Here is a 12,082-nt window from a genome sequence, read left to right as displayed (position 1 = left end):
TTTCCTCAAAAACATCCAATCAAAATTTTAAGAATTTCATTTTATTCAATGCAGTTAAAAGTTCTAAAAATTAGGCGTTTTAGGATGATAACCCCCTCAGAGCCCTCAGGACAAGGGTTTTAAGTTATATCCTGGGGGTATATAAGGTTTTTATTAAAAGTGTTGTCGTAGAAACTTGAAAAAGGGCTCATTCGATTGGAAATTCAAAGGGCTAGTGCCCTTTTTAATAGTCGAAAGTGAATTGAAAGCGATTAACCCCCCTCTCACGCCCACCATTTCTCCAAATACGTTCAATTAAAATTTTGAGATAGCCATTGTGTTCAACGTAGTTGAAAGCTCTGAAAATTATTATTTTGAAGATGACAAACTCCCCAAGCCCCACAGGGCAAGGGTTATAAGTTATACCATGGGGGTATATAAGTTTTTTATTGAAAGCTTTGTCGTAGAAACTTGAAAAAGGGCGCTTTCGATTGTAAATTCAAAGGGCTAGTATCCTTTTTAACAGTCGAAAGTGATTGGAGGGCAACTAATCCCCTCTCACGCCTACCTTTTCCCCAAACACATACAATCAAAATTTTAGATAGCTATTTTTTTAAATGTAGATGAAAGTTCGACAAATTACGTCCTTAAGGATGGCACCCTCCCCCCCCCATAGCCCTCAAGGCAAGGGTTGTAAGTTATGCCCTGGGGGCATATAAGGTTTTATAAAAAGTGTTGTCGTAGAAACTTCAAAAAGAGCTTATTTCATTGGAAATTGAAATGGCTAGTGGCCTTTTTATTAGTCAAAAGTAATTGGAGGGCAACTAACCCTCCTCTCACGCCCACCATTCTCCCAAACACATACAATCAAAATTTGGAGATAACCATTTTTTTCCGACGTAGTTGAAAGTTCTTGAAAATATTTCTTTGAGGATGACAACCCTCATCAGCCCATGGGGCAAGGGTTGTAAGTTATGCCCTGGGCGTACATGAGGCTTTTATAGAAAGCATTGTCGTAAAACTTCAAAAAGGGCTAATTCGATTGGAAATTGAAAGGACTAGTGCCTTTTTTAATAGTCGAAAGTGAATTGAAAGCAACTAACCCCCCTCTCACGCCCACCATTTCTCCAAATACGTTCAATTAAAATTTTGAGATAGCCATTGTGTTCAACGTAGTTGAAAGTTCTGGAAATTATGATTGTGAAAATGACAAAGTCCCCAAACCCCTCAGAGCAAGGGTTATAAGTTATACCCTGGGGGTATATAAGTTTTTTATTGAAAGCTTTGTCGTAGAAACTTGAAAACGGGCGCATTCGATTGTAAATTCAAAGGGCTAGTATCCTTTTTAACAGTCGAAAGTGATTGGAGGGCAACTAATCCCCTCTCACGCCTACCTTTTCCCCAAACACATACAATCAAAATTTTAGATAGCCATTTTGTTCAATGTAGTTGAAGGTTTTGGAAATTTGGTCTTCAAGGATGACAACCTCCCCCCCCCACAGCCCTCAAGGCAGGGGTTGTAAGTTATGTCCTGGGGGCATATAGGGTTTTATAAAAAGTGTTATCGTAGAAACTTCAAAAAGGGCTCATTTAATTGGAAATTGAAATGGCTAGTGCCCTTTTTAACAGTCGAAAGTATTTGGAGTGCAACTAACCCTCCTCTCACGCCCACCTTTTTCCCAAATACGTCCAACAAAAATTTGGAGATAGCCATTTTATTCAACGTAGTTGAAAGTTTTTGAAAATATTTCTTTGAGGATGACACCCCTCATCAGCCCTCAGTGCACGAGTTGTACCTTAAGGGCCTGGCGTATATGAGGTTTTTATAGAAAGGATGGTCGTAAAATGTCTAAAAAGATTAATTCGATTGAAAATTGAAAGAACATGTACCTATTTGATTATTTGACAGCACTATGAGCACAACTAACCCCCCTCTCACGCCCACCATTTCCCCTAACACATCCAATCAAAATTTTAAGAATTTCATTTCATTCAACGTAGTTAATAGTTCTGGAAATTGGGTCTCTTAGGATGAAAACCTCCTCAGAGCCCTCAGGGCAAGGGTTTTAATAAGGTTTTTTTTGAAAGCGTTGTCGTAGAAACTGCAAAAAGGGCTCATTTAATTGGAAATTGAAAGGGCTAGTGCCCTTTTTAATTGTCGAAAGGGAATTGAGAGCAACTAACCCCCCTGTCACGCCCACCCTTTCCCTAAACATATTCAATTAAAATTTTGAGATAGCCATTTTGTTCAACGTGGTTGAAAGTTCTGGAAATTATGATTTTGAGGATGACAAACTCCCCAAACCCCTCAGGGCAAGGGTTGTAAGTTATGCCCTGGGGGCATAAAAGGTTTCTTATAGAAAGCGTTTTCTTAGATACTTCAAAAAGGGCTCATTCGATTTGAAGTTGAAAGGGGTAGTGCCCTTTTTAATAGTCGAAAGTGATTTGAGGGCAACTAACCCTCCTCTCACGCCCACCATTTCCCCAAGCACATCCAATCAAAATTTTGAGATTTCTATTTTGTTCAACGTAGTTGAAAATTCTGGAAATTATGTCTTTGAGGATGATACCCCCCCCCCCCCACACACACACACACGGCCCTCAGGGTAAGGGTTGTAAGTTATATCCTGGTAAGTTATAAGGTATTTATAGAAAGAGTTTCAGGAACTTCAAAAAGTTCATTCGATTCGAAATTGAAAGGGCTAGTGCCGTTTTTAATAGTCGAAAGTGATTGGAGGGCAACTGACCTCCCACTCATGACCACCATTTTCCCAAACACATCCAATAAAAACTTGGAGATAACTATTTTGTTCAATGTTCTTTAACGTTTTAGAAACTATGTCGATGGGGATTATAAACCCCCCACACTCCTCAGGGCAAGAGTTGTAAGCTATGCCATTGGGGCATATAAGGTTTTTATAGATAGCATTGTCGTAGAAACTTCAAAAAGAGCTCACTCAATTGGAAATTTAAAGGGCTAGTGCCTTTTTTAATAGTCAAAAGTAATCAGAGGGATAATCCCCACACCCAACGTCCATCATTTCCCCAAACATTTCCAATCAGCACTTTTATATGGCCATTTCGTTCAACGTAGTTGAAAGGTCTGGAACTTATGTCTTTGAGGATGACAACCCTCCCCCATAGCCCTCAGGACGAGGGGCGTAAGTTATGCCCTTGGGGTACATAAGGCTTTTATAAAAAAGCTTTATCGTAGAAGCTTCAAAAAGGGCTCATTCGATTGGAAATTTGGAAATGGAGAGGACTAGTGCCTTTTTTATTAGTCGAAAGTGATTAGAGGGCAAATGTCTCCTTCCACGCCTATCATTTCCCCAAAAACACTTACAATAAAAATTTTGATATAACCATTTTGTTAAGCCTATCAGAAAGGTCTAGAAATTATGTCTTTGAGGATAAAAAAAATCCCCTGATCCCCCAGGGCAAGGGTTATAAGTTGTGCCCTGGGGACATATAGGGTTTTTATAGAAAGTTTGGTCATATAAACTTCAAAGGGGGCTCATTGAATGGGTAATCAGATGCTCTTGTGCTCTTGTTAAGAGTCAAAGTGATCAGAGAACAGCTACCCTCTCACCCCTACACACACGTCATATTGCCCCGAAATGTGTCTAATAGAAATTCTGAGATAGCCATTCTATTCACAATAGTCGAAATATCATATAACTAGGCTTTTGGGATTGAAACAAACCCCAGAGATTAGGGGCAAGGGCTGTAAGTTATGCCCAGGGGGTATTAAAGGTTCTTATGGAAGGGATGGTTGTTTAACTTCAGAAGAGGCTCTGTCTTTCTCCCTGAAAAAGAATATGTTAATATAAAACGAACAGAAATTAATAAAAAAAACTTTTTGCACAAAATATTTTTTTTCAGAAAAAAGTAAAGAACTCCATTAAACCAAAAATGGACAAAAATAGAATCAAATAATCTACCAAGCATACAACTACCATAAATCACTATCAATAAATAAATGAAACCCAAAACAAACAGAAATTAAAATAAGTCAAACTCAAAACGAGCAGAAATTAATCTGAGTAGGGTTTTAAACCCTATGCTTTCTAAAAGCCAGAATATAATTTGTACTTTTCTGAAATAAAGTTCTTTTAAATGTTTTCACTTATAACTTTAAGAAAACAAAAATTAATTAAGATTTTAAGGAATAAATATCAGCATATGTATATTAAACTGACAACGCACATTTCGTTTAGTAAATTCTTTTAAATTTTTTTCAGTAAAGTACAAACTATATTCTGGCTTTTAGAAAGTATAGGGTTTAGAACCCTACTCAGACTAATTTCTGCTCGTTTTGAATTTGACTTATTGTAATTTCTGCTTGTTTTGGGTTTTATTTATTTATTGATACTGATTTGAGGTAGTTGCATGCTTGGTAGATTATTTGATTCTATTTTCGTTCATTTTTGGTTTAATGGAGTTTTTTACTTTTTTTGAAAAACTTATTTTGTGCAAGAAGTTTTTTTGATTAATAATAAGGACAAGACGATTCTAATAGTATACTTTGTGTTTCGATCTGACTATATTTTTATGAGTTGGGCCACTGTATTCCTTAGTATGGGACTTGTCGTCTCTTACTAGGCTGCTAGCTACTGCAGCAACCCAGATTTAAGTTCTCAGGCCTCAGGGATAAGTTCTATCAAATATGTAATATCGCCTTTTGTTAGAATGCTTTGGCATGTGAACGTTTTATGGTGTAATTGTTAGCATTTAGAACTTCGAAATTTGCGATCTGAGTTCAAATCCCAGTGGAACCTTTTTATTACTTGTAGTTTACTTACACTACCATGTAGGTTTTTGCACTAATTATGTCTTTTCAAAATTGAATTAATGACTATGGGCTAGAGTTGGTTCTTTGTTATAAAGATTACAAAAGGTTTTTAAATAAATCAATTTCCTTTCAAATGAGCCATTAAACAGCTCTCTATTATGTTTTAGTGCCGTGATATCTGTGGAGAAAAAAAAAGATGCCGTGTATGCAGAATTCATAGTTCAAGCAAATTTTCTTGTTTTTCAAGCCAATAGATTTTACTCGTTATTCAAGCCGAGGGACGGTAAGTTTCCTATATAGGGGTAACAAACAATTGAAAATCATCCTGTGATTCTGTGTTTTCAAAGTTCGACATCAATCATAAACGACTGAAAACTCCTTTATTTTCAAAAAATAATTTGAGAAGATCAAAATTTTCATGAAGACCATGCAGGGCTAGTTCATGAGAACCATACAATAGGATCGCCTGAGCAATCAGTTTCAACATATCTTGGCCCTAAATCCTTTCCTCTTGATCTTACAAATTCAGTTTTTGGTCAGTTGAAATGCCATTTCCTTCTTACATTTTGATGAAAATGTATATTTTTGTATTGCATTAATATAAATATTGTCTTTTGCCATGATATTTTGAAATCAGCACGAACACCTTTAAAGCCACTATGGCTTCAGAACTAAGCACCAAAGCGATTGATGCTAATCTTTCCTTGTCCCAGACTTGCTGAATCGGATACCCTATTTATGAAATGTTCTCTCTTGAAAGTTTGATGAACAACCATGGATATTTTTTTACCATGTACTTTGAAAACAACAACGTTTAGTGCTTTTCTGGTTTCCATTGCCTACTCGAGAAGCTGTCCATTGTCTACTCAACTGTTGAGCATCAGAATCTGGTCAAATGTTTAAATAATTTCAGGTCAAGTTCAAGTATGGTGATTGTGAATGTTAGGAATGAGGATGACTACTGAATGTTGGTATGTTTGAAAAAGGGGTTACTTGCGATTCAGTTGAAAAGTTCCTCTAATATATTTATCATTTACGTCAGAAAGTTATTCTGACAAATGTGGTTTGCCAAATTGAAGATTTAAAGATTTTTTAGGCGTTAAATCAAATGAAACACATTTCAGTCCTGTGACCAGTATGTCTCATGTGGCTCTCTTAATCAAAACTAATGTCCAATGAGCCTGTATTTTTCTGGCATTCCTCAAGAGTTTGAGAGAGAGAGAGTTACAGTACATATTCCTGGTCAAAATGTGCAACACTTATAAGTTGTTTTTCTTAATAACTTCTGAGGCATTGGAGAAAGGTGATAAATATAAAATCTATGGCTACACTATCTTACAATAATTGAGAGTTAAATAATGTACGTGTTCTAGTTGGATGACAGTTTTACCCACCAAGGGGCATTAAGGGCCTTTAAACCCACATAAAAGACCAAAATTGACAAAAAAACAAAAAGAAATATCCTGGAAGCCAATTTAGTCAGCTCCGTGCTGAAATATTCATTTACGCTCTAACCATTGATGCATTACACTTACACAAAGGGTCAATGTTCTCACACTGTTTGGGGCATGGTTTGTCTTTTCTTACATCAAAGCATTTTTGATGATCCATATATTTATTGTTCATAACTATTTGTAAAACTAAATTAGTATTACTCACTTGCATACTTTATTATTAGAAAAACGAAATAAAGTTCTGTAGAACCCTGCACATAATTAAGCTCATAAAACAGGTAGGTAAGAACGTGTCGATGGGTATGCGTCCCACCAGATAAGTGACATATCATAAGCTAAGCTGTAGTATATCTCTATCCATTTTTCGCAGTCTTTGTTTTCTGAGTTAACCGGTTAGGCAACTTGAAAGCTTATTCTTTTTTTTTAATTTATATTGCTTTGTTTTTTAGAAACTTGTGGCCCTTGTGGAAGAAGGAAAATCTCTGTTCGAGCACAAATTAGAGAAACCTGCGGATGTGATCGACATAGACAGCGTAGAATTCGTCTCCCTGGATGAAAATGTGGACCTAGTAGAAGTTAATGACTTGCCAAAATATGAAACTTTCAGAATGGAAGAAGACTTAGATCCTAAAAAAGTCATTGAAGAATTTCTTGAAGGATATAATGTAGAATCTTTGACGAATCCTGGTTTGGAAAGTCTCGGGCAAGAGGTGAAGGAATGGAAAGGTACGTGGGTGGTCAAGCAAGTGAATATTGCATAGTTTATCCAGTTGTTTTTTGCACAATTAATGCTCTTTGCGAAATTGTATAATTGCAGTAAACTTTAACATATTACTGTAAACTTTGAACAACGGTCTCTGTAGATCTTAACTCTCAGGTTGAGAAAGATGAAGTTTTCGTGCTTGGTAGGGGGGTTGCTCATACTGATAATAAACATAAATGTTCTGACAGCCCAATGTGTGTGGATTTATGGTGCCAGATTTCTGGTTTTCTGCAATAGAGGATTTTGATAATCAGTATTTCTAGTGTGACTCTTTTGATTGCTGAAATCCATTAATCCACTAGGGCATGAAACATACAGGTCCCAAACAAGGGTACCGGCAGAAGTTTTTCTGGGGGGGGGGGGGCAAACGCCAAAATAACAGTGGTGGTTGGGTGACAGTTTAGCTGGTTTAGGGCACCAAACTACGACTTTACTCCCAAGAGGACGAATTTGCGATGAATTTAAAATTCTGAGAAGTTAATGGATTTAAAAGTATCAATAACTATATTTTAGGCGTAACACCATAGAAGTAACGCCAAACGGTGGTAGTACTGGATTCAACCAAGAAGATTCGCTTTATTTGTAATGAAATTAGGCTACGTTTGGTGATTTGTAATTTCGTATCAGCTATAATGAAGGGACGTGAGTCATTGTTTAGGTGGGGATAGGGTAAATTCCTATAAAAGTTACATTTTAATAGAAAAACTGTTTACTCTTCCTGAGGTTTCAGATAAATATTGAAAGAGGAAGGGGGAGTAGTAATTAACTAAAATGTTTCTCTATACAGCTAAAATGTTACATTCCCATATTTAAAAGCACATAGGTGGAAAAGGCAAGGCAGGCCATCATCAGCCCCACCAGGAAACTTATTTGGGGTGGCAAATACTGCTAGGAACTTAGTTTTCAGCAATTTCAAATGGTAATATTTTTCTTTTTCTATTTATATGAAGTACTTCAATGTTTTAAACGAATATATTTAATGTATTTATCAATAAGAAGATCTTATTGCAGAAGTTGTGATGGCTTCAGTTATGTAGAAGATACAAAGTCTCACAGAATTTCCATCCATTCAAACAATACTACTTCTTTTCAGCCAACTGAAATCCTTTTGTAGTAACATTAACAAGGGCTTTACGCAAAAATTACTGTTCATCACAAATTTTTTTTAAGCATTTCTCAATTTTATCTGAAGTTTGAGTTGCATATTCGAATGTAGAACGGCGAAAATCAACGTAAAAGAATGGATTTGCATATTTGAACAGTAATTGCACAAGGATTTAAGGGACCGGTACCTCAAATTATGTCTTGGTTGGAATAGGCTTGGAACCTATTTGAACAGAATATTCTTTGTATGAAGGGGGCTGTCTGCTTCTTAGCTCCCTACTCTTTACAGTGAAGTTTTTTTTTCAAACTTCAGAAAATATGCAATTGGAAAAAAAAAATTTAAAGCACTAAAAAACTTTTGTTTGATGAACAAAGTGTTGAGAAGGGGGCAGTCCCCCTTATATACAGTTTAATTTATATTTATTTTAAGTTTTAAACTTGCTCCTTGTTTAAATTAAAAACCCTTTTCTATTTATTTGATTGTATTTCATGGAACTGTAAAGTTTTATGAATACAATACTTTTGGTAGCGCAGAAAAAACTATCAATATTTCAATGATCTCTATTTGGATTTTGATGGATGATCAAACTTTTCTTGGTAAAGAACTGTAAGTAAGGAGCGACCTGGCTCAATAGCACAGTATATAAATATTAGACAGTATGATCGTCCCCTGTCTCACCCATTATAAAAACCTGGACCGAGGTGCGAGTGCTCTGGGGAACGTAAAAACATAAGCGACATTAGATCTTTTAACGGGTAGACAAGTCAGATTTCTCTTGAACGCGAAACTTGGCTTCAACGTTGGAACCCTAAATTTTAAAGAAACTAATTTTAAATTAATTTATTCCAATACATATATGAAAATCGGTAATTAGTAGTGCAATGTTGTTATTAGATGTTTTTAGGAATTAAAAGTAGGTTTCAAAGGCATTTTGAGAAAGTTTCTGCCAAAATACGTGTTCCAGGGTAATTGGACCGCTGATGGCAGATCAAATGAGAGGAGCTGTTTGTACGCGCTAATGAAAGAGAATATGGGAGGAGCTGTTTGTTCGCACCGAGAATGACGAGCCAGAAATCATCTGCGGTGAACTTACTGCTAATTATCTTTATACAGTGCTCAATAGTAACAGAAACTCTAAAAAACGGAATTTTGATACCAATAGGTATATCAAAAGAATTGGCTTATTATGCTGATTCCAAATATATAAGTTTCATTTTGTTTAGTCTTACCGATCAAAAGCTACGAACCTGAAAAAATGTGTTTGATTTTCGAAAAAAGGGGGAAAGACCCCCCATAAGTCATAGAATTTTAATGAAAAACACATCATCAGATTCAGCGCATCAAAGAACCCTACTGTAGAGGCTTCAAGCTCATATCTGCAAAAATGTGGAATTTTCTAATTTTTGCCAGAAGAAAGACCACGGATGCGTGTTTATTTATTTTTGTTGTTTTTCTTTCGCCAGGGGTGATCGTATCGACCCAGTGGGCCTAGGATGTCGGGAGATGGTTCATTCTAGTTCTAGTGCTCTTTTTAAGTGACCGAAAAAATTGGAGGGCAACTAGGCCCCCTACCACGCCACTTTTTCCCAAAATCGTCCGATCAAAATTTTGAGATAGCTTTTTTTGTTCAGCATAGTTGAAAGGCCCAATAACCATGGTTTTGGACATAAAATGACCCCCTAAGGCCCTTGGGGAAAGTTTTTAAGTTATAAAATTTACCCATTCTTTTATTTTTTATTGGGAAGTATGCGTATATTTTTCGGGTAGGAGGGGAGGACGAATTTTCTCTTGGGAGTATTTTCCATGGAGAGTGAAGTTTCCAGGGTTGGAACTTTTCGGGGAAAATTTTACACTGGTGAATTTGCCAGAATGCCTATACGAAATTTCCTTATATGTCTTGCTTTCCCTTTACCGATTCAATTTCATGCTTGGAGTAATCGTCCGGGGTAGATTTTCGCCAGAATTGAATTGTTCAGAGGATATTTCTATGGAGAGGGTGATTTTTCCGTGGAGGTAGAGCCAGTTATCCTGGTGTTATTTAAAAAGCGATCAGAAATTAAACAAAAAAACGATTTTTTTTTTCAACTGAAAGTAAGGAGCAACATTAAAACTTGAAACGAACATGAATTATTACGTATATGACGGGGTTGCCCCTTCTTCAACACATTAGTATTTACTCTACAGTTTAAATTTTGTCCTAATTATTTAAAAACGACTAGTGAAACACAAGGGTCGTTTAAATAGAACAATAAGTATGTCAATTAAAGAAAACGTATATAAAAAAGTAAGTAATTACAAAATATACACAAAACAATAGCCTACCTACAAAAACTGAGTTAACTCCCAGCCTTCAGTTCTGTTGGGCAATGCCGAAGCGTTGGACGGATATTTTTCAACAGTATCGGCAGTTTTGAACTTGGTTATCAAACACGAAAATATTTAATGCCTTTATACTCAGTGTCTATAAAAGGTAACGCATTATCAAGGTAGTTTGTTTAAAGTAAAATATTAAAACTAAGATTAAGAAAATGAGATAAAAATTTGTAAGTCAATATTTTAATTTAATTTTGAATTCCAAAAACCAATATATTTGACACCTTTACACTTCATAACTGTAAAAAATTAAATCTTTTTCAAAGTGACAACTAGATCACTCCTGAAAAAATGATAATAAAGCACAAAAAACGTGTCCGTTCAGTGGGAAAATACAGAAATTTCCAGCATTCCGTTCAGGGGCAACATTTCTGATTATAGTGGCTTCATATATCAGCTCATGGGTACTCTTGCAATGCAGGCAAAAGTTGACGGCGTATTTTTAACGAAATTGTCCCTTATGAAGTTGTTTTCCTTGTGTTTTCTATAATTATATGAACTTTCTTGTGCACTAACAACTGCACTAATTAATAAAACAAATACATAATTAGGATCACCATAAAAAGCTGATTCTTTGATTGAATTATCAATAGTTGGGCGTTTGTACTTTCGTCATTGACAATGATCATTATTTTCTTTACATTCATTACTATGAAGAATTTAAATTTTTTGTTGCTCCAACCAAATTATATAGAAAAAATGTTTCTGGAAAACCCGAAAGGGGTCACTTAGTTACAAATTAGAACTTTTATTTTTTTTATTAATGGTCAAAATCTATTGGGAGGTAGCCAATAATGGGGCAACGCGCATTTTTTCATGTTTTTTCCCTATTCTGCTCTCTTTCCTTTGGTTTCCTTATAATTACTTTATAGTCCCAAATTTCCAGGGGGGCATCCCCCCCTGCCGGCACCCATGGTTCCAAATGACTGTTTTTTAGAATATTTGAATAGGTTTTAATACCATTAGGCTAAAAAATGTTACTGCATAAATAATTTGACAATAAAATATACGTGACTATCAGCAAAAATACTGAATGTTCACTATTTTATAAGCAACAAAAAGTTTTGCCTATATGTGTAACCAAGAATACTTATTATTTTCAGTTTGATATTAAGTATATAATTTTCATGTGAAAGAGATAGATTAGTTGTTAAACCCATGTAATTATAATAGCCATATTCTGTCAATGGTCAAGTACTTTATAAATAAGTCGGGAACTGCTATATTTTTAGCTGATTTATGCTATGACCAAAACTTAGGTTTTCCTAATGTGTAAATTGAACCACTACTGCAATTTCTAATAAGTCTTTTCAGCATTAAGCCTCCTAAGGTCAACTCAGCTATGCACGCTCCTCCTCCCTCCCAGTATTTTTAAATCCTCTGTCTTCACACCCTCCCAAGAAGCTTTAATTTTCCTCAAATCCTTTCTCCCGACCCCCTCCCATCTTATTCGTGGATGGTCTGGTTTTTGTTTGGCCTTAGATGGCCGGCCGGAAAGGAGGAACTTTGACAATCTGTCATTCTTCATCCGTAGAACGTGTTCATTTTCAGATTAATATCCATATGCTGATATTTATTCCTTTAAATCTTAGTTAATTTTTGTTTTCTTTAAGTTA

The 12,082-nt window shown here is 35.7% G+C and overlaps 1 protein-coding gene across 2 annotated transcripts in view; it reads left to right on the top strand.

Annotated features, from left to right (window-relative positions):
- Positions 1-12,082, top strand: part of LOC148947008 (histone-lysine N-methyltransferase eggless-like) — a 105,377-nt gene that overhangs the window by 40,383 nt on the left and 52,912 nt on the right. For both annotated transcript variants that reach the window (XM_089096815.1, XM_089096814.1), the window contains exon 3: positions 6,675-6,951. In XM_089096815.1, coding sequence (XP_088952941.1) covers positions 6,675-6,951 — 277 coding nt within the window. The remainder of the gene's footprint in view (positions 1-6,674; positions 6,952-12,082) is intronic.

Source organism: Artemia sp. Qi Xiang Cuo, chromosome 11 (assembly GCF_049724085.1).
Source record: "Artemia sp. Qi Xiang Cuo chromosome 11, ASM4972408v1, whole genome shotgun sequence".
In the NCBI taxonomy this organism is placed as follows: domain Eukaryota; kingdom Metazoa; phylum Arthropoda; class Branchiopoda; order Anostraca; family Artemiidae; genus Artemia; species Artemia sp. Qi Xiang Cuo.
This window is presented reverse-complemented; position numbering and strand designations above follow the sequence as displayed.